At 44.9% G+C, this 23488-nt stretch overlaps 1 protein-coding gene across 5 annotated transcripts in view; it reads left to right on the top strand.

Annotated features, from left to right (window-relative positions):
- The window catches only part of LOC147111529 (cilium assembly protein DZIP1-like), a 580724-nt gene that overhangs the window by 419170 nt on the left and 138066 nt on the right, over nucleotides 1-23488 (top strand). For all 5 annotated transcript variants that reach the window (XM_085998574.1, XM_085998576.1, XM_085998575.1 and 2 more), the window contains one exon: nucleotides 3681-3804. In XM_085998574.1, coding sequence (XP_085854700.1) covers nucleotides 3681-3804 — 124 coding nt within the window. The remainder of the gene's footprint in view (nucleotides 1-3680; nucleotides 3805-23488) is intronic.

Below are 23488 nucleotides of genomic sequence, written 5' to 3'. Positions count from 1 at the left end.
TGTGCATATAGAAGTGATCGAGTCCATGGACACGTCCAGCTGCATTAATGCATTACGAAGATTCTTCGCCATCCGCGGGCCAGCAAAGCAGTTAAGATCCGACTGTGGAACAAATTTCATTGGAGCCTGTCGAGAGCTAGAGTTAGGGAATGAACACAACCAAAGGCCAAGCATCCTGACATACCTAAGCCAGCAAGGTTGCACATGGGAATTTAATCCTCCACATGCTTCACACATGGGTGGTGCGTGAGAGCGCATGATTGGAGTGTCGCGGCGCATTCTGGACTCAATGTTGCGACAGAACAGACCACCTCAGCTGATGCACCTTCATGGCTGAAGTGTCAGCAATCATTAATGCGAGGCCCCTTGTTCCTGTTTCTTCCGATCCAGATTCACCATTCCTTTTGACTCCAAACATGTTACTCACACAGAAGGGCTGTGTACCCACTCCTCCTGGAGACTTCACTGACAAAGACCTCCTGAAGAGCCAGTGGAGAAGAGTACAAGCCTTGGCCAGTAAGTTCTGGAGCCGCTGGCGCACCGAGTACCTTCCCACTTTGCAAAGCCGGCGGAAGTGCAACGAGGCTCGTCGGAGTCTCCGAGAAGGTGACATCGTCTTACTGAAAGAAAGCCAAGTATCCCGCAATGAGTGGCCTATGGGTCGTGTCACCTCTGTCTTCCCCAGCAAAGACGACAGGGTGCAAAAGATAGAGGTGAAGGCCACTGTTCAAGGGACGGTCAAAACATTCTTCAGACCCATCTCAGAGGTCGTACTCCTCTTACCTAAGGAGGACTGAGTGTTATTAATTCCACAGTTCTGTATGTTTTATAAGTAGTGGCATCTAATAGACGCCAGGCGGGGAGTGTTCTGCCTTATAATTGCAGGAGTTTCGTTTTGTTGCCGCCAGTAGGTGGCAGTAAATGGAAATGGCCAGTAGGGTCACTCAACAGGAAGCATTGCCTTTTTACTCCAACCCAATGCAACTGATTTGTATTGTTTCATTGATCACATGCAAGTGTGGCATTATTAAACACCGGAGCTTGGACGCTACATCCTGACTCCCATGTCGTTATTGAAAGGAGTTTGGCTGGCTGTCTAACTGCGTACAGACACATACACGCAGGGAGGACAGTACACTAACCATAGCATTTAAAGGGTTAACATGGACTTGCTGCTTGTTAATAACTTGTTTCCTTTTCATTGCTTTTTTCCTAATATATAAATCAAAGCTTTCCTTATTGCTTATGCCTTAGTGCACTTTGGCAAGTGTTTTACTAAAGGTACTGCCTGGAAAAAGTAAGTCCGTCATTAGCAAATGTCAAGCAGGTGATTTCATATTGTTAAACTGTTCCATTTAAATTATTGCATCTTACATTAGATGGCTTAACTTACCATAATAAAAACAAAATAAAAAGTGGAAAGGTATACAGTGGCATTCCAATGGTTGTGGTAATTATTGTACATTTACTATACATTTACTGCTGAAATAGTTATATTAGCTACAAAAAGGACAGTCATGATGCTAATTATTTTGGATCAAACTAATTTAAAGGATTTTTTAATATATTTTCAGAATACTCAAAAATAGCCCCCTAATCTTTAATATTGTCAGTGATTTTACTCTTTTGCTCCTTGGTATCAGAAAGTATGGCCCGTATTTTCCGATCCCTACGGGTGTGTACGGGCTGTGTACACACCCATAGGGACCTCGCAAGTGCCGGTTTCAGGCATGCGCAGCGCATGCGCTGAAAACCGGCACTTCCGATCTGTCAAGAATGCTCTTGACAGATCGCACGCCTGCCCTGGAGAAGGGCCTCTGCGGGTGGAGAGTTCCGCTTTCTGCAGAACCTCCGCCCGCTGAAATCCCTTAAAAATCTTATGCCTGGTATAAACAGGTATAAGGCCTGCTTTTACCAGCATAAGTGTTTAAAAAAGTTTTTTTTTAAATGTTTCACTCATTTATAATTTAAAAATACTTTTAAAAAAAAGGTAAGTTTATTTTTAGCCCCGTAAAAAAAATTGATTTTTTTTTCAAAAAATTTAATTTTTGTTTAAAATATTTAATTTAATGTAATTTTAACTAATTTTAAAATGTGATTAAAAAATATAATTTATTTAATGTTTTGATATGTTTTTTGACTGATCCCCATTCATACTTTGATGGGTCTAAGCTGAGAGACCTGTCAAAAGTATGAAGGGGGATTCCCTTCTTTCATTGGTTCCCCATGACCCATGTGATCCCAGGGACGCTTGCGAACCGCATGTGCCCCTGGGATACCTGGGCCCTGCACATTTCATAGCGCAGAGGCCCAGGAGCGGAAATGTCCAGACCTCTGGAGCCCTCAGGTAAGGGCGTAGATTTTTCCAGATCGGAAGCCTCCGCACGCAGGAAGCCTCCGATCGGAAAATACGGGCCAATTGTTTCCAGGATCTGATATTACTTGCTTTAAAATCTAAGGAGATCACTGAATAACCAGACGGGATAGACTAGATGGTCTTATCCTAGCCAAAATATATAGCTGATATTTTTAAACCCATAACCAAATCTAATTCCATAACTCAATAGGAATATATTTTACGTCGTACAGCATATGTGAATCTAAAGACAGTGGGCTAGATTTTCAGTTGCTTGCGCCAGCAGTTAGCGCCTTAAGAGAAGTGATTTTCGGGCGCTATTCATGTAGCGCCCGGGCGCAGCGCAGTTTGCGCCCCGCCCCAAATTAAGTTGCCCGTTAGCGCCGGCGCAAAGTTTAGCGCCCGCCCGGATGCGCGCGCAGAAAATGACGTCACATCCTCGTGCAACGCCCTTTGGCCGCCTCGAATCCAAACTTCAGTCGGACTGCCCCATTCTGCGGCTGGCGTCCAGAGCGTTTGTAAAATGGAACGCAACACACACTGGGGAGCGCAAATTAAAGGGCACTCCTCCTGCACTATAAACGGCAGTCTGCATGTGTTGTGTGGAAGGATCCAGTGTGTTGTTGTGAACGGTGTATTATCCTCCTCCTCCTCCTCCTCCTCCTCCTCCTCCTCCTCCTCCTCCTCGTCGTCGTCGTCGTCGTCGTCTCCCTCTTCTTCCTCAAAAAAACACATGCACCCTTCCCCTTTAAGAGCTCACTGGCACCAGGGTGTCTGCCGTGCGCTGCGCCCGAGCTCGGGCGCTGCGCTCTGCACCGCCGGCTTAGCGCCTAAAGATAGTAGTGGAACGCCTCTTTTAGCGCTCCACCAACCTCTTAGGGCGAAGCCACTGAATTTCCGGCAACGGGGCGCTACTTTGGGGCGGGCGCTAACTTCGGGCGGGCGCAAAGGTTAGCGCCCCAAAACTGTCTATACTGAAAATCTAGCCCAGTGATACATAAAAGTGATGACAAAAGTAATCATCTGTAAGCTACAGTTCTCTTAATCTATCTGGGATAATCCCAGATCACCAGCCCCCAACTCCAATGATTTCAGCAAACATGACTGCTTTATTGTCCTGTTTGGCTTCAGCTACAGAAGAGTCAGAATCCTCCCATATGATTTGCAAAATGCATCACATGCATGTCAGCTGTGTCTCAGTGCTAGCACTCTCACCTCTGAGTCAGAAGGTTGTGGGTTCCAGCTTCGTTGAAGGTTATGCTTATCCAAGGACTTGAGTAACATTGCTTCATTTATACTAGTATATTTATGTTAATATCCACAGCTAAAATCATAAAGAGTACATCAAACAAGATCTTGAGTAAAACTGCTCTGCCTTCACAGCCAACCTGCTCCAAGGTTTGTAAAAAAGAAGTTACTTCTCCAAAGCTATCATCAACAACACTGAGGTATTCTTCAAAGTTCTTTTTTTGTATTAAATAATATTGCAGTATTATAATATACATTTCAATCAGCCTCCACAAAGGATTAGGAATTCCTTCCATTGCAAGGGGAGGAAATTACCAAGGAGTAGAATCATAGAACGTTACAGCACGGAAGGAAGCCATTTCAGCCCATCGTGTCCGCACCGGCCAACAACGAGCTATCCAGCCTAATCCCACTTCCCAGCTCTTGGTCCGTAGCCCTGCAGGTTACAGCATCCCAAGTGCACATCCAAGTACTTTTTAAATGTGGTTAGGGTTCCTGCTTCTACCACCCTTTCAGGCAGTGAGTTCCAGACCCCCACAACCCTCTAGGTGAAGAAATTTCCCCTCAAATCCCCTCTAAACCTTCCCCCAATTACTTTAAACCTGTGCCCCCTGGTTTTTGACCCCTCTACTAAGGTAAATAGGTCCTTTCTATCCACTATATCTATGCCCCTCATAATTTTATACATCTCAATAAGGTCTCCCCTCAGCCTCTTCTGTTCCAAGGGAAGCAGACCCGGCCTATCCAGTCTTTCCTCATAGCGAAGATTCTCTACTCCCGGCAACATCCTTGTAAATCTCCTGTGTACCCTCTCTAGTGCAATCACATCTTTCCTGTAATGTGGTGACCAGAACTGCATGCAATACTCTAGCTGAGGCCTAACTAGTGTTTTATACAGTTGAAGCATAACCCCCCTGCTCTTGTATTCTATGGCATGGCTAATAAAGGCAAGCATTCAGTATGCCTTCTTAACCACCTTATCTACTTGGCCTGCTACCTTCAGGGATGTGTGGACATGCACTCCAAGGTCCCTTTGTTCCTCTACACTACTCAGTGTCCTACCATTTAATGTGTATTCCCTTTCCTTGTTAGCCCTCCCCAAATGCATTACCTCACACTTCTCCGGATTGAATTCCATTTGCCACTGTTCTGCCCACCTGACCAATTTATTGATGCCTTCCTGCAGTCTACAGCTTCCTTCTTCAGTATCAACCACACAGCCGATTTTAGTATCATCTGCAAACTTCTTAATCATACCCCCAATATTCAAGTCAAGATCGTTGATATATACCACAAAAAGCAAGGGGCCGAGTACTGAGCCCTGCGGAACCCCACTGGAAACAGCCTTCCAGTCACAAAAACACCCATCAACAATCTCTCTGCTTCCTGTCTCCGAGCCAGTTTTGAATCCAACTTGACACTTTGCCTTGGATCCCATGGGCTTTTAACTTCATGACCAGTCTGCCATGTGGAACCTTATCAAAAGCCTGGCTAAAGTCCATATACACTACATCAAACACACTACCCTCATCTACCCTCCTTGTACTATGGCTGATCACAATTCTGGCTGAAATGGTGCTGGAACTGCTCCTTTCCCATGGGAATTTGTGCTACTTACGATAATATGAATTACCAGAGAATTCACATGTTACAGTTATTGAGCTCGAGTCGATCGGTTGGCTAAGCCTTTTCAAATTTTGTAGTATCTATTCTAAGATCCCTCTTTTTATACCTTTCTTTCACTTTGGCTACCTGAGAATCCATATGCTTCGAAGTATTACCTCATCCAATTAGCTGCACAACTCCAGTTTTAACAGAAAACACTTGCCATACCCTTATTTTGGCGTCCTTGGAGAAGTTAATCCCCAGGAGGTCAGTTGAGATATTTATGAGGCTGGGACAAAGTCTCTGGCCGCGAAATTGGGCTACTTAGCGGCAGTAGTTTTGGCTGTTTTTTTATTTTTTTTAAATGGCATTCACCTTGCTTCTGCTCACGTCCGGCACGGCCCGCACTGTTCGCCATCTTGGTGAGGGTGATAGCGCAAGCGGTACATGTGTGCACCGGCAGTATGCAGAGTAGGCACGACCTGCCATTTTTGACGTGTACAGCTGCACGAGGGGACCTCCCCACTTAAAAGGATACATCCAACTTGCAGATAAGTTAATTATTGCTTTTGTACTGGCTCTTGCAGGGTTGCTATAAGAGATTTAAAAAGTTGTTAAATTGAGCAGGCAGTGCTGCTGGATGATGGGAAGGCTTTGGCTGCTACTGGAAGGCATCTGACTACACCACCTGCTCCTAGTCATGGGGGCTCTAGTTGCAGTCCCCCTTGCACTGCAGCATGACAGGGAGATGGAGCAGAGGCAGCAAAGAAGACAAGCTGCTCGCAGAGGGAGGAGGAGGAGGGCTCTGAGCAGGAAGCCTTACCCACCCGGGGTCTTCAGGGAGCACCTCTCTTACCTCCACCTATGCCAGGAGCAGTGTGTTCGGCGGCTCCACTTCACCAAGGAGATGGTCACAGAACTCTGCCATCTCTTGGAACCAGACCTGCAGCCTCAGAGCAGAATGAAGACAGCGAGGCCCTCAAGATGACAGTTGTCTTGAATTTTTTCACCAGTAAATCCTTCCAGGCTGGAACAAGCGACATAAGTCTTTGTCATGCTTATGTCATTCTCAATTATTATCCTAAACCGTATTATAATACGGTCACTATTGCCTCGATGTGCCCCTACTTTTACTTCTCTTATCTGTTCTGATTCATTCCCTATTACTAGATCCAATCGCGAATCCTCCCTTGTTTGGCTTCTTACATACTGGGTTAGAAAGGAATCCCGTACACATCGTAGGAACGGCATTCCCTTTTCCCCTTTACCTACCTCTTCTGGCCAATTAACTTCGGGGTAGTTGAATTCCACCATGATTATTATTCTGTTTGTTACTCATTTCCCTAATTTGTTTGCATATTTCTTTTTCCACCTCCCTTACACTCTTAGGTGGTCTGTAGACTACCCATATTAGTGTGATTGATCCTTTATCTTTCAACTCTATCCACATGGATTCTATTTCTGTCTTACTGATGGCTGTGTCACTTTTTTCTCCTGCCATTATGTTATCTCTAATAAATACAGCTACTCCACCTCCCTTTATTCCCTCATCTTTTCTGAGTATGTTATTTTTTTTTTAATTCATTTTTATGGGATGTGGGCATTGCTGGCAAGGCCAGCAATTATTGCCCATCCTTAATTGCCCTTGAGAAAGTGATAGTGAACCGCCTCATTGAACCGCTGCAGTCCATGTGGTGACGGTACTCCCACAGTGCTGTTCGGTAGGGAGTTCCAGGATTTTCACAGTGACGGTGAAGGATCGGCGATATACTTCTGAGTCAGGATGATGTGTGACTTGGAGGGGAACTTGGAGGTGGTGGTGTTCCCATACGTCTGCTGCCCTTCTAGGTGGAAGAGGTTGCGGGTTTGGGAGGTGCTGCCGAAGAAACGTTGGCGAGTTGCTGCAGTGCATCTAGTAGATAGTACACACTGCAGCCACGGTACGCTGGTGGTGGAGGGAATGGATGTTTAAGGTGGTAGAGGGGGTGCCAATCAAGCGGACTGCTTTGTCCTGGATGGTGTCGAGCTTCTTGAGTGTTGTTGGACCTGCACTCATCCAGGCAAGTGGAGAGTATTCCATCACACTCCTTACTTGTGCCTTGTAGATGGTTGAAAGGTTTTGGGGAGTCAGGAGGTGAGACACTCGCCGAGAGTACCTAGCCTCTGACCTGCTCTTGTTGCCACAGTATTTATGTGGCTGGTCCAGTTAAGTTTCTGGTCAATGGTGACCCCAGAATGTTGATGGTGGGGGATCCGGTGATGGTAATGCCGTTGAAGGTCAAGGGGCGGTGTTTTGACTCTCGCTTGTTGGAGATAGTCATTGCCTGGCACTTCTGTGGCGCGAATGTTACCTGCCACTTATCAGCCCAAGCTTGCACGTCGTCCAAGTCTTGTTGCATGCGGGCATGGACTGCTTCATTATCTGAGGAGTTGTGAATGGCACTGAACACTGTGCAGTCATCAGTGAACATCCCCATTTCTGACCTTATGTTGGAGGGAAGGTCATTGATGAAGCAGCTGAAGATGGTTGGGCCTAGGACACTGTCCTGAGGAACTCCTGCAGCGATGTCCTGGGGCTGTGATGATTGACCTCCAACCACCACAACCATCTCCCTTTGTGCTAGGTATGACTCCAGCCAGTGGAGAGTTTTCCCCCCAATTCCCATTGACTTCAGTTTTACTAGGGCTCCTTGATGCACACTCGGTCAAATGCTGCTTTGATATCAAGGGCAGTCACTCTCACCTCACCTGTGGAATTCAGCTCTTTTGTTCATGTTTGGACCAAGGCTGTAATGAGGTATGGAGCCGAGTGGTCCTGGCGGAACCCAAACTGGACATCAGTGAGCAGGTTATTGGTGAGTAAGTGCTGCTTGATAGCACTGTAGACGACACCTTCCAGCACTTTGCTGATGATTGAGAGCAGACTGATGGGGCACCAATCCCTCAAAGTTGTGATAGTGAATAGCAATGTGGTGAGTGGATTCTGAGATTTCAGAAATTACCTGCAAACTGCTGACACTTAAATCTGTGGACAAAAGAAGAGAGCAAGAGCCTTTCCATGAGGCAAGCAATAAGGTGTAACGTGGGAGTATTTATGTGATTCTCCCAGCTGTCGATGAAGGAACTCGCCAGTGGCCACTGACCTTCTGCCTCCCCTTCACAAGCGAGACACTTGACCTCCATGAATCCCATGCCCATGAAGTTACACTCAGAAACAGCCATTAAAATCACTTTTAAGGGTCTGTAGACAAGCACTTAATGATTTCAATGAGGTCGCCCACCTCTGCGGATCAGGTCCGCGACACATCTTGAAAGCCACCCGAGTTAAATACTTAAGGTGGGATGATGGCGAGTTCCTGATCCGCTCCCTATTTCTTTTACTGCCGACATGCCCCCAAACCCGCACACGCGGCAACGTGAAAATTCCAGATCCTGTCTCCGTAAAGGTTATTAGATCAAACCTATTTATTTCTATCTGTGCTATTAATTCACTTATTTTGTTGCGAATACTTTGCGCATTCATAATTATTGCCTTTAGTTTTAACTTTTTTCTATTTTTCCCTGATGTCACTACTGTCTTATTACTTTTGTTAAGCTCTCTGTCCCTTCCTGAGTAAGTGCTGCTTGATAGCACTGTCGACGACACCTACCATCACTTTGCTGATGATTGAGAGTAGACTGATGGGGCAGTAATTGGCCGGACTGGATTTGTCCTGCTTTTTGTGGAGAGGATATACCTGGGCAGTTTTCCACATTGTCGGATAGATGCCAGTGTTATAGCTGTACTGGAACAGCTTGGCTAGAGGTGCGGCTGGTTCTGGAGCACAAGTCTTCGGCATGACAGCCGGGATGTTGTCGGGGCCCATAGCCTTTGTTGTATCCAGTGCGCTCAGCCGTTTCTTCTTATCACGTAGCGTGAATCCATCACAGGACATTGGTCTCATTCCAGTTCAGGTGGAGCCCGTCTTGTCCCAGTACAGATGCCAGTGTCCCATGAAAAGGAACCCCTCTTTCCCACACCAGCCCTTTAGTCAAGTGTTAACTCTCCTGATCTGTCTGTCTCTGTGTCAATTTGCACATGGCTTGGACAATAATCAAGAGATTATTACCCTGAAGGTCCTGCTTTTTAATTTAGTTCCTAACTCATGGTACACCCTCAACTATCCTCCTCCCTGTTCCTACCTATGTCGTTTATTCCAACATGGTCTCCATATTACAAAAATGATATTGAGGCACTGGAAAAAGTGCAAAACAGATTTACAAGTAAGATACCAGAACTGAGAGGTTAATAACAATCAGGAAAGACTCAGCAGGCTGGGGCTCTTTCCTCTGGAAAAGAGAAGGCTGAGAAGACCAATTAGAGGTCTTTAAAATTATGTAGGGGTTTGATAGGGTAGGTGTAGAGAAGATGTTTCCACTTGTGGGGGTGTCCAAAACTAGTGGTCATAAATATAAGATAGTCACAAATAAATCCAACAAGGAATTCAGGAGAAACTTTTTTTTCCCCCCAGAGAGTGCTTAGAATCTGAATGTTGCTACCACATGGAATAGTTCAGGTGAATAGCATAGATGAGGAAGCTAGATAAGTACATGTGGGAGAAAGGAATAGAAGGATATGCTGTTAGGGAAAGATGAAGTAGGTTGGGAGGAGGCTCATGTGGAGCATAAATACTGACATAGACGAGTTTGGTCAAATGGCCTGTTTCTGTGCTGTAAATTCATTGGCCCAGAAAACTTCCCGCAGGTGTAAGCCCCTGACCTGCACTTACCTTGCGCGCCAGCCGTTGAGCTGTGGGCCCACGTGGAATTCCGATCCTGGGCCTGCTCCAGCTGCCGGCGTGCAGTGCTTGCGTATCCCAGGGGCGCAGTTAGTTCGATGCGTCCCCTGCAATCACATGGGGAGCCAATCGGAGCAGGGAATGCTCCATTCATAAGTTTGACAGGAAGTGATGTCAAAACTTAGAAATACTACGGGCCCCAAAACAAGTTTGAAGGGGGTATACTTTTTCTCCTAGCAGCCACCCCTTAAGTCTGGTTGCAGATCCAAAGAGGTTGGGGAGCTTGGACTGCCGCAGGATGAAAGCATCATGGCAGCTCCCCAGGAATCTGGCACACACCTGCATAAACCTTTTCTTGTGGTTGCACACCAGCTGAATATTGATCAAATCGAATCCCTTGCGGTTGACGAATACTCCTAGTTGATCTGGGTGTGCGCGGATTGCCATGTGTGTGCAGTTGATGATATCCTGCACCTGTGGGAAGCGAGCCAGAAACGCAAACCCGAGCGCCCGCTCATTCTGATTAGTGTCATCACAGACAAAGTTGACATAATTGTCGGCCCTGGAAAACAATCCATCAGTGATCTGCATTTATGTACAGCTGACTGGGAGATCCTGGATAGCGCCCTGGAAGGATCCGGAGGTGAAGAAATTGTGGACAGTGGTCACTTTCACAGATACTGATAATGCGTGGCCACCAGTTTCAACAGGGAGCAGGTCTTCTAGGAGGCTGCACATGTCTGCCACCACCTGACGTGACAATCTCTGCCTCTGGAAGCTATGCTCTTCCAAGAGGTCAGGGAAGCTGAACCTCTACCTGTACACCCTATTGCACAGGTAGTGCCTCCTGTGACCTTGACCCCTCTGCTGCTTCCCTCTCTGCTGCTCCTCCCCTCTCTGCTGCTCCCCTTTCAGCTGACCACCTTAGGTCTGTCCACAGCAGGCTGTTACTCCCAGTCCAAGGTGCAATCTAAGGCAGCCATGGCACCAACCATCCTAATCAATACTTTCAAAGTCCACAAATTAGCCTCTTATCACAAGTACTTTCAGCAAACTCTTTCCCAGTGGGAAGTAAGAAAGCTGCTGTGAGTACTGAGGTGGCGCATTCAGGTGCTAAAGATCCTCTGAGGTGGCCAAGATGGGGTCTTGAGCTGAAATGTCAGTTTAGCCTGCGTTTAGTGCAAGACGTCTTATTGGTAAAGGAGTTGGAGTCTGCGCTAGGAAAGGCTACCTGGAGGCATGTTAAGGGGCTGATTGCCACTTAAAATGCCTGCTAGTGCTCATTAAGGAGGCTGCACGGCATTTTAATGGCTAGCACTTGTCCAAACGCCCTCTCCTAACATCGACCAGTGCGCTACCAGAGATATATCCAGGATCTCCCAGTCGGCTGGGAGTAAGCACGTAGTTGATGTGGAATTTTATTACATAGGATTACATAGGATATACAGCACAGAAACAATCCATTTGGTCCAACCAGTCCATGCCGGTGTTTATGCTCCACTCGAGCCTCCTCCCGTCTTTCCTCATCTAACTCTATCAGCATAACCCTCTATTCCCTTCTCCCTCATATGCTTATCTGACCGCCCCTTAAATGTAGCTATACTGTTCGCTTCAACCACTCCCTGTGATGGTGAGTACCGCATTCTCACCACTCTCTGGGTAAAGAAGTTCCTTCTGAATTCCCTATTTGATTTCTTGGTGACTATCTTATATTGATGGTCTCTAGTTTTGCTCTTCCCCACAAGTAGAAACACTCTGTATCTACTCTATCAAAACCTTTCATAATTTTAAAGACCTCAATTAGGTCACCCCTCAACCTTCTTTTTTCAAGAGAAAAGAGACCCAACCTGTTCATCCATTCCTGATAGGTATACCCTCACATTTCTGGTATCATCCTTGTAAATCTTTTTTGCACCCTCTCTATTGCCTCTATATCCTTTTTATAATATGGCAACCAGAATTGTACGCAGTACTCCAAGTGTGGCTAACCAAGGTTCAATACAAGTTTAGCATAACTTCACTACTTTTCAATTCTATCCCTCTAGAAATAAACACTAGTGCTTGGTTTACTTTTTTTATGGCCTTGTTAACCTGTGTCGCTACTTTTAGTGATTTGTATATTTGTACACCGAGATTTCTTTGCTCTTCTAATCCATTTAGCTCAGTATTTTCCAAGCAAGTTTATTAATGTCTTCCAGTAATTTGTTGCATTCCTCCTCAGTATTGACTATCCCCCAATTTGGTGTTATCTGCAAATTTAGAAATTGTGTTTTTGATTCCAAAGCCTAAATCGTTAATATAAGTGGTGAACAACAGTGGTCTCAGCACTAATCCTTGTGTAACACCACTTCCCACCTTCTGCCACTGTGAATAGCTACCCTTTACCCCTATTCTCTGCTTTCTGTCTTGAAGCCAGCTAGCTATCCATTCTGCTACTTGTCCCCTGACTCCGCATTCTCTGACCTTATTCATTAGTCTATTATGTGGTACCTCATCGAAGGCCTTTTGAAAATCTAGATAAATTACATCTATTGCATTACCCTTGTCTACGCTCTGTTACCTCTTCAAAAAATTCAATGAGTTGGTCAAGCAAAACTTTCCCTTTTGAAATCCATGCTGACTATTCATTATTATATTTTTGGTTTCTAGATGTTCTTCTATTTTCTCCTTTAGTAGAGATTCCATTATTTTTCCTACCACTGATGTTAAGCTGACTGGTCTCTAGTTCCCTGGACATATTCCATCTCCCTTCTTAAATATAGGTACAGTATTATGTTAGCTATCTGCCAGTCCACTACACCTTTTTATAACGAATTGTTAAATATACGTAGTAATGCCTCTGCTATCACTTCCCTAGATTCTAATATCTCCTCTTTTTATTTTAAATGCAGTTATCTCATTTCTAATCTCATCATCCGATGTCCTGTCCACCTGTTCTGTCTCCCTGGTAAATACTGAAGCAAAGTAATTATTTTATATTTCTGCCATCTCTCTATCACTGTCTGTGGTATTATCCTACCCATTCCTTAGTGATCCTATTCCCATCCTGACCTTCCTCTTTTTATTCATGTGCCTGTAAAATATTTTACTATTTTGTTTTATGTTCCTTGATAATTTAATTTTCTTTGCCTTCCTAATTGTTTTTTTTACTTCTCTCCTAATCTCTTCATTTTCTCTCTTGTCATGCTCTCCCCTGCTGCCCATGTACTCATTCCTTACCCTCAATTTTTCCCTTATGGCTTTTATTCATCCATTGTGTCTCATTAGTGTTTAGCTTGTTCTTGTTTTTTAGTGGAATATATTTTTCCTGGACTCCATTGAACATCGTTTTAAATGTTTCCCATTGCTGCTTTACATCATAGTTTGCCAATATTGTTGTCCATTTTATTTTCCCAAGTTCTATTCTCAGCCCCTCAAAATCGGCTTTCTCCAATCTATTACCCTGGTCTTCGGCATACTTATGTGATTCTCAATTATTATCTTAAAGCGTATTATATTATGGTCACTATTGCCTAGCTGTTCCCCTACTTTTACTTCTTTTATCTGCTCTGGTTCATTCCCCATTACGAGATCCAATAGCAAATCCTCGCTTGTTGGGCATCTTACATATTGGGTTAGAAAGGTGTCCTGTACATATTGTAGGAACTCCATTCCCTTATCACCTTTACCTACCCCTTCTATCCAATTAATATCAGGGTAGTTGAAATCCCCCATTATTATTATTCTATGTTTTTTACTAATTTCCCTAATTTGATTGCATATTTCTTCCTCCACCTCCCTTCCACTATCAGGTGTTCTGCAGTCTACCCCTATTAGGGTGATTGATCCTTTATTGTCTTTTATCTCTATCCACATGGATTCTAGAAACATAGAAAAATAGGAGCAGGAGTAAGCCATTCAGCCCTTTGAGCCTGCTCCACCATTCAATATGATCATGGCTGATCCTCTATCTCTCCACATACCCCTTGATGCCTTTTGTGTCTAGAAATCTATATCTCCTTCTTAAATATATTCAGTGACTTTGCCTCCACAGCCTTCCGTGGTAGAGAATGCCACAGGTTCACCAACCTCTGAGTGAAGAAATTTCTCCTCATCTCAGTCGTAAATGTCCTACCCCGTATCCTGAGACTGTGACCCCTCATTCTAGACCCCCCCAGCCAGGGGAAACATCCTCCCTGCATCCAGTCTGTCTAGCCCTGTCAGAATTTTATACGTTTCAATGAGATCCCCTCTCATTCTTCTAAACTCTAGTGAATACAGGCCTAGTCGACCCAATCTCTCCTCATACATCATTCCTGCCATCCCAGGTATCAGCCTGGTGAATCTTCGCTGCACTCCCTCCATGGCAAGAACATCCTTCCTCAGATAAGGCGACCAAAACTGCACACAATACTCAAGATGTGGCCTCACCAAGGCCCTGTACAACTGCAGCAAGACATCCTTGTTCCTGTACTCGAACCCTCTCGCTACGAAGGCCAACATACCATTTGCCTTCTTAACCGCCTGCTGCACCTGCATGCCTACATTCAGCGACTGGTGCACAAGGACACCCAGGTCTCGTTGCACTTCCCCTTCTCCCAATCTATTGCCATTCAGATAATAATCTGCCTTCCTGTATTTGACACCAAAGAGGATAACCTCGCATTTATCCACATTATATTGCATCTGCCATGCTTCTGCCCAATCACCCAACCTGTCCAAATCATACTGGAGTTTCTCGGCATCCTCCTCACAGCACACAAGCCCACCCAGCTTTGTGTCGTCTGCAAATTTGGAGATATTACATCTAGTTCCCTCGTCTCAATCATTAAATATATATTGTGAATAGCTGGGGTCCTAGCACCGATCCCTGCAGCACCCCTGAGACTGTGACCCCTGAGACTGTCACTGCCTGCCACTCAAAAAAAGACCTGTTTATTCCAACTCTTTGCTTTCTGTCTGCCAACCAGTTCTCTATCCAAGTCAATACCTTGCCCCCAATCCCATATGCCTTAACTTTACACGCTAACCTCTTATGTGGGACCTTCTGAAAGTCCAAATACACCACATTCACTGGTTCTCCCTTATCTATTTTACCAGTTACACCCTCAAAAAATTCCAGTAGATTAATCAAGCACGATTTACCTTTTGTAAATCCATGTTGACTTTGTCCGATCCTGTCACTGTTTTCCAAGTGCTCTGCTATTATATCTTTTATAATGGACTCTAGCATTTTCCCCACTACCAATGTCAGGCTTACCGGTCTATAATTCCCCATTTTCTCTCTACCACCTTTTTTGAATAGTGGGCTAACATTAGCTACCCTCCAATCCATGGGTACTGTTCCAGAGTTTATCAAATTTTGGAAGATGACCAGCAATGCATGTACTATTTCTAGGGCCACTTCCTTAAGTACCCTGGTATGTAGATTATCAGGCCCTGGGGATTTATCGGCCTTCAATCCCGTCAATTTCCCTAACACCATTTCCCTACAAATACTGATTTCTTTCAGTTCCACCCTTTCATTAGACCTTATGTTCCCCGACATCTCTGGGAGGTTATTTGTGTCCTTCTTTGTGAAGACAGAACCAAAGTATGTATTTAATTGGGCCACCATTTCTTTGTTCCCCATTATAAATTCCCCTGATTCTGACTGCAAGGGACTTACGCTTGACTTCACCAATCTTTTTCTCTTCACATATCTATAAAAGCTTTTACACTCAGTTTTTATGTTCCCTGCAAGCTGACTCCATTTTCCCCCTCTTAATTAATCCCTTTGTCCTCCTTTGCTGAATCCTAAGCTGCTCGCAATCCTCAGGTGTACTGCTTTTTCTGGCCATTTTATATGTTCTCTCCTTGGATCTCATGCTATCCCTAATTTTCCTTGTTAGCCACAGATGAGTCACCTTTTTTGTTTTATTTTTATGCCAAACTGGGATGAACAAATTCTGTAGTTCATCCATGCGATCTTTGAATGTTTGCCATTGCCTATCCACCGTCAACCCTTTGAGTGACATTCCCCAATCAATCCTACCCAACTCGCGCCTCATACCATCGTATTTTCCTTTATTTAAATTCAGGACCCTAGACTCTGAGTCAACTACTTCACTCTCCATCTTAAATGAAGAATTCTATCATATTATGATCGCTCCGACCCAAGGGGCCTCGCACAACAAGATTGCTAATGAATCCTTTCTCATTACATAATACCCAGTCTAAGATGGCCTGATCTCTAGTCGGTTCCTCGACATATTGGTCCAGGAAACCATCCCGTATACACTCCAGGAATTCCTCCTCCACAGTATTGTTACTAATTTGGTTAGCCCAATCTATATGTAGATTAAAGCCACCCATGATAACTGCTGTGCCCTTATTGCACGCTTCTCTAATTTCCCTTTTAATGCCATCCCCAAACTCCGCATTACTGTTTGGGGGTCTATATACCACTCCCACTAACGTTTTCTGCCCCTTGGTATTTCTCAGTTCTACCCATACAGATTCCACATCATCAGAGCTAATATCCTTCCTTACAATTGTGTTAATCCCCTCTTTAACCAGCAATGCTACCCCACCTCCTTTTCCTTTTTGCCTATCTTTCCTGAATATTGAATACCCCTGGATATTGAGTTCCTAGCCTTGGTCACCCTGGAGCCATGTTTCCGTAATCCCAATCATATCATATTCATTTACCTCTATTTGCGCAGCTAATTCATCCACCTTATTACGAATGCTCCTCGCATTAAGACACAAAGCCTTCAGGCTTGTTTTTTTAACGCTCTTAGACCTTTTAGAATGATTATTTACTGTGGCCATATTTGATTTAAACCCTTGATTTTCTGACTTCCACCTTTGTTTTTCTCCTTGTTTTTCTAAGGAGACTAAAACTGCACACAGTACTACAGGTGTGGTCTCACCAAGGCCCTGTATAACTGTCGTAAGACATCCTTGCTCCTGTACTCAAAGATTCTATTTCTCTCTTGCTAATAGCTGTGTCACTTTTTTCTGCTGCCATTATGTTATCCCTAATAATTACAGCTACTCCACCTCCCCTTTTTCCCTCTCTATCTTTTCTAAATATGTTATACTCTGCAATGTTTAATTCCCAGTCCTGATTTTTCTGTAGCCATGTCTCAATAATCCCTACTATGTCTGGTTCCGCTCAATGTTTTATTGCCTCCAGCGGCCCTGTTTTATTAAGGACACTGTGCATTGCTGTACAAACAGTTTAACTCATAGTAGCTCCACTCACTTCATTTTTAGCCATCTATTTATACTCATGTTCTATAACTCTATTTATTCCCTGGCCATCAATGTCTTCTCTTACTTTATTCTTTTATATGCTCTCCTTTCCTGTTTTGTTTATATTTAGGCTGATTTCATTTCTTTTACAACCCTCCCCCACCTTACTAGTTTAAAGACTTTGCCATTTCCCTATTTACCCTTTCTGCTAGGACACGGGTCCCATCCCAGTTCAGGTGGAGCCCGTCCCATTGGTACAGCTCCTTCCTGTCCCTGTACTAGTGCCAGTGTCCCATGAAAAGGAATCCCTCTTTCCCATACCAGCCCTTTAGCCATGTGTTAATTCTCCTGATCTGCCTGTTTCTATGCCAATTTGCACTTGGCTCAGGCAATAATCCAGGGATTATTACACTTGAGGTCATGCTTTTTAATTTAGCTCCTAACTCCTGATACATCCTCAGCAGGACCTCCTCCCTGTTCCTACCTATGTCGTTTGTTCCAACATGGACCACAACAACTGGATTTACCCACTCCCTTTCCAAATTCCTCTCCAGCCACCACAAGATATCCCTTACTCTGGTAGGCAACACTCCCTTCGGGATTCTCGTTCTTGGCTGTAGAGGACGCTATCTATTCCCCTAATTATAGAATCGCCTTTCACTATCACATTTCTATTCTGCTCTTCCCCCCCCTTGGACAGCCTTCTGAGCCATGGTGCCTTGGTCTGCGTTGTGACTGGCCTCCCCGCAGTCTTTCCCCTTGTCCTCACAGGTAGCGAGTACACCATACCTGTTGGACAGGACCAGTGTCTGCAGGACCTCCTTCTCAACCTCTCCTAAGTCCCCGCTACCCGGCTCCCTAAGAGTCACACCCTCCCTTTCCTGAACCTGTGCTTTCCTTTGGGGTGTGAATGTATTCTGGATAAAACTATCCAGAAATTCCTCCCCCTCCCTTATGTTTTGGAGTGTCTCTAACTCGCATCCAGCTCAATGGCTAAGCTGGAGTGACTGAAGGCAGTGTCATTTCCTGCAGATGTGGGAATCCGGGACAGTCTCACTGTCAACAAACTCCCATAGACATACAGTCCCTGCCATCTCTAGTCTTGTTAATTTATTTGCTTATTGATAGCCTGAATTAATTTAATTAAAGTTTTTATTCAAATTATTATTTATAGTTATATTAATTAATTCGTTTATCTAGTTAAGTTATTAATTTAATAAAGTAATAATTATAGTTCCCCAGCTCTTAGTTAAAACCATGGCCCTAGCTTAGAGAGAGAAAAACGCTGTAATACTTACCAAGCGCTACTTAAAGGGATACTCACCATTTCATGTTCACTTGCTGCTGGAGTTGTGAAGCAGACCTCTGAAACACAGCAGGAGACTTTCTGGGACACTTTGTCAAAACTTCACCAACACTTTAGCAACATTTTTTCCAGAAATTCTCTGAGGACTTCACCTAAAAAGAGTGAGTGTTGTGCTACCCCACCTTATTGGACACCTTATAGGAATCACCAGGAGAAAGGGAGTGGTGGTCATGGACATCTTGCTAGGGGTCCCCCTTGGCCTCGACGAGGAATGGGAGGAGGGCATGAGGCCAGGCAGTGTACCACCAGTTGCTGCAGGAGAGGGCGAGGAGGGCGAGGTGGCATCCTTCTGCCCTTCGGGGATAGGAAATCCCTCCTCCTCTGGACCTCCGCCACCAGGACCTCCAGTGCTGCGTCCGAGAACCTGTGCTCCCTCTCCCTCGGCCCCTGAGCCATCCTGCAACATGCTGCTGTGTGTCAGCCAACACACTCCACACCTTTAGTGGAAGTGGGTGTGAGGAGCCCACATATATTGTTCCTTGAAAATTGAGTCCAATCAGCACTTGAGTGCTAAACCTGCAGATGTCTGGTTTCTAAATGTCTGAATCCCGAGAAACCCGTGCATGTGAAGTTAAGTTTAAAGGCCGGTTAAAACCTTGTCTGAAGTGGCTCTTTTAAATATTATAAGCGGTAACCTGCCTCTCCGGAGGGGGTTACGCACACGCATCGAAACACGCCTGAGTTAAACCTGGAAGCCGACTTCTGGACACGCTGACATTTTCGCTGATTATTACAACCCTCCCGAAACCAAACACGTGCTCTTTGCTATTAAGATTCCCCCCAATATTTGAGTAATCGAGCGGTCAATCTACAGAATAAGCTCCCTAGGGAGACTGTGGAAGCAGATTAATTCAAATGCAAATTAGATAGATTTCTCTCAGAAAATAATACTTTGCGATACAGTATATGAGTAATTTGAGACATGACATAAAGTTTGACAGACAAGAAACAGTTAGAATAAATGGGGAATACTGGAAATACTCAGCAGGTCAGGCAACATCTGTAGAGAGAGAAACAGAGTTAACGTTTCAGGTCAATGACCCTTCGTCAGAACTGGAAAAAGTTGGAGATCTAACAGGTTTTTAAGCAAGTGTAGCAGCAGGGAGAGGAGGGAGGGGAGGAAAGAACAAAAGGGAATATCACAGACCTCCCCTTCCCCCTCTCCCTGCCCCTACACTTGCTTAAAAATCTGATACATCTCCAACTTTTTCCAGTTCTGATGAAGGGTCATCGACCTGAAACGTTAACTCTGTTTCTCTCTCTACAGATGCTGCCTGACCTGCTGAGTATTTCCAGCATTTTCTGTTTTTATTTCAGATTTCCAGCATCCGCAATATTTTGCTTTTGTATTAGAATATAAATAGGTGTTGCTTAGATTGGAGAAGGGAAGTCAGTAGTTAGTGCCAGATCCATTTTTGTTGTCTGTACATATAGATAATTTCAATATGGGTATAGGGAACGCAATCTCGAAATTTGCTGATGATCCAAAAGTAGGGGGTTTGGCAAACAACAAGGATGATTGTAAAATACTGGCAGAAAGTTGTCAGATGCTTAGGGTTCAAATACATTGGCCTAGAAATTGATTATACCTGAATTTGAATTCGATTACACTCCAAATGCAGGCGGACGCTGCGTGCACCTAAAGGGCAGCAGGACAACTTTAAATTAGTCTTCTGGTCTCGTTTGTAAATTACTGGCAAACAGACTGCACCAGTCGTGGTCCGAAGGCAGGTCGCCGGGGGTGGGGTGGGGAAGAGAGGTGAGGTGAGAGTGACTGCCCTTGACATCAAGGCAGCAGTTGACCAAGTGTGGCATCAAGAGGCCCTAGTAAAACTGAAGTCAATGGGAATCGGGGGGGGAAAACTCTCCACTGGCTGGAGTCATACCTAGCACAAAGGAAGATGGTTGTGGTAGTTGAAGGTCAATCATCACAGCCCCAGGACATCGCTGCAGGAGTTCCTCAGGGCAGTGTCCTAGGCCCAATCATCTTCAGCTGCTTCATCAATGACCTTCCCTCCATCATAAGGTCAGAAATGGGGATGTTCGCTGATGACTGCACATTGTTCAGTGCCATTCACAACTCCTCAGATAATGAAACAGTCCATGTCCGCATGCAACAAGACCTGAATGCCATTCAGGCTTGGGCTGATAAGTGGCAGGTAACATTCGCACCACAGAAGTGCCAGGCAATGACTATCTCCAACAAGCGAGAGTCTAACCACTGCCCCTTGACATTCAACGGCATTACTGTTAAGTCTGTGTGTTATAGTGATAATTACTACACAGACTACAAGAGTAAATTCAACAGGTCTTTACTGGTTGGAGGTAGGGACTATACTGAATACAATATTACTACACAGTGCTTATATACCGGTGTGGTCACCACCGGTATTACGTATACAGCAGCCAGAGAAAGTAGTACATCTCTTAAGGTGGAACAGGCTTAAGTTCTCTTAAGGTGGAACAGGTTACATACACCACAATTACCATCGCTGAATCCCCCACCGTCAACATCCTGGGGGCCACCATTGACCAGAAACTTAACTGGACCAGCCACATAAATACTGTGGCAACAAGAGCAGGTCAGAGGCTAGGTATTCTGCTTCGAGTGTCTCACCTCCTGACTCCCCAAAGCCTTTCCACCACCTACAAGGCACAAGTAAGGAGTGTGATAGAATACTCTCTACTTGCCTGGATGAGTGCAGCTCTAACAACACTCAAGAAGCTGGACACCATCCAGGACAAAGCAGCCCGCTTGATTGGCACCCCATCCACCGCCTTAAACATTCACTCCCTCTACCACCGGCGTACCGTGGTTTCAGTGGTACCATCTACAAGATGCACTGCAGCAACTCGCCAAGGCTTCTTCGGCAGCACCTCCCAAACCCGCGACCTCTTCCACCTAGAAGGACAAGGGGAGCAGGTGCATGGGAACACCACCACCTCCAAGTTCCCCTCCAAGTCACACACCATCCTGACTTAGAAGTATATTGCCGATCCTTCATCGTTGCTGGGTCAAAATCCTGAAACTCCCTACCTAACAGCACTGTGGGACTACCTTCACCACATGGACTGCAGCGGTTCAAGAAGGCAGCTCACCACCTCCTTGTGAAAGGCTATTAGGGATGGGCAATAAATGCTGGCCTTGCCAGCGACGCCCAGATCCCATAAACAAATTTTTTTTTAAATTATGCGACTGGGACGCCGGCTGAGGGCATCAGGTAAGACCGGGGGGTGGGTATGTGCCGAGGGAATCGGGGGAGGGAGGGGCATCCTAAACAATATGGCATGCAGTGCACATCCGGCGCAGACTGAGTGCACACACGCCACAAGCCATATGCAAACATTCATGCCCATTTCTCGCCTGAATTTCACAGAATCACAGAAACCCCACAGTGCAGATAGAGGCCATTTCGGCCCATCGAGCCTGCACCGACACATATCCCACCCGATCCCCGTAACCCCTACACCAACACATATCCCACCCTATCTCCGTAACCCCACACATTTTAATCCCCCTAACACTAAGGGTCAATTTATCATAGCCAATCAACCTAACCTGCACATCTTTAGTTCCCTTAAAGTACATGTGCAGGTAGATAAAGCCATAAAACAGGCCAACAGCATTTTGTTCCTTTGAGGGAATGAAATAGACTGTTAGTCTCAGAGATGAAAACATATTGGTCCTGAAATTCTACTGCAAATAAAAATAAATGAGAATGTGGGTGCCTTTCCACTCGGTGAGCTAGGAGAAAACTGTTACAGGACTGCACCAATAAAAGGAAGTGTGCAGCAGTTGGGTACACAACCAGCAGAGAGCACTTTTTGCTTTTCTCAAAATTCTCTTGTGCAGTGATTTGGTTAGTGTTTTTTAGGCCTTTATAGGTTCTTTTTTTTTGCATTGCTTCAATGCATTCTTTTGCATTGACTTTTAATTTAGATTTTTTTTTCTTTTTTCAAGTCAAGGGAATTTTACTACAATATGCAATAGGGTAACGAGGATGTACGGAGGGTTCCTTAGAGGACAGCCTGCCTGTACCCGAGACGGGTTGTCCAGACCCATCATTGCCTACATAGGCAAGTCCATAGACCCTGCAGGTCAGGGATGACTTTCTGCAGATTGGGATTGTAATATCAAGGTGGCATTTGATTGCGCTAGCAGAAAAATCAAAGGTTGGAAGTTGAAGAAGTGCATGCGCAGTGGCAGAATGTGCACAACATGCACGCCATTTTAGGTGTCACTAAGCATCATGCAGCTAGGTAGTTCCAAAATGATTTGAGATGTCACAGCCTTGAAAGATATAAGTGTGACAATGTTTTCAAATCCACATTGCACCTTGAAGGTGTGCCCTCTTTAGGCATGGATATGCTTGAGACACAAAGAATGTTGTTTCCAAATTCGGCAGGTAGTGTACACAGTTTTGAGCCTGCTTACCATCTGCTGCCATGAATGTCACTCTGGCGAGGGTGCCCTGAAGTGCCAAATTGGACAGTCCTTCTCACACTCACCTCATGCAGCTTTGTGTCCCTTCAGCCAAAATCAAATAGAAGGTCAGGCACTGTACCACTTCATCACTTGCCCACAGAATCTGTTTTGTGCTTCCACACTGGGTTTCCTTTTACTTCATTTATCCTCGCGACTCACTTCCCCCCGCCCCCTGATGTCTTGGCCAAGTTTGACAAATATCTAACATTGATTTTGAAGTTTGCTAAAGCCTAAACTAAGTATTTGTCCTTACATGCAGGCACTTATCTTTCAGTCCTTTAATTTGTACCCGTTGGCCAGAATTTCTCCTTGCTCCATCAGCCTTGCTTCCTGCACAAGGGCAAAGCTGTACAGGCAGCTTTTAACAATTATTCAAATGAATTGAAGTGGAAAATTTAGGGCAGTTAGTTCACTGCTTCAGCAATGTGGCA

The sequence above is a fragment of the Somniosus microcephalus genome, chromosome 10 (assembly GCF_052327205.1).
Source record: "Somniosus microcephalus isolate GS21.2 chromosome 10, FLI_Smic_1.0, whole genome shotgun sequence".
Classification (NCBI taxonomy): Eukaryota; Metazoa; Chordata; class Chondrichthyes; order Squaliformes; family Somniosidae; genus Somniosus; species Somniosus microcephalus.
Note: the sequence above shows the minus strand (reverse complement) of the source record. Positions and strands in the feature narration are given on the sequence as shown.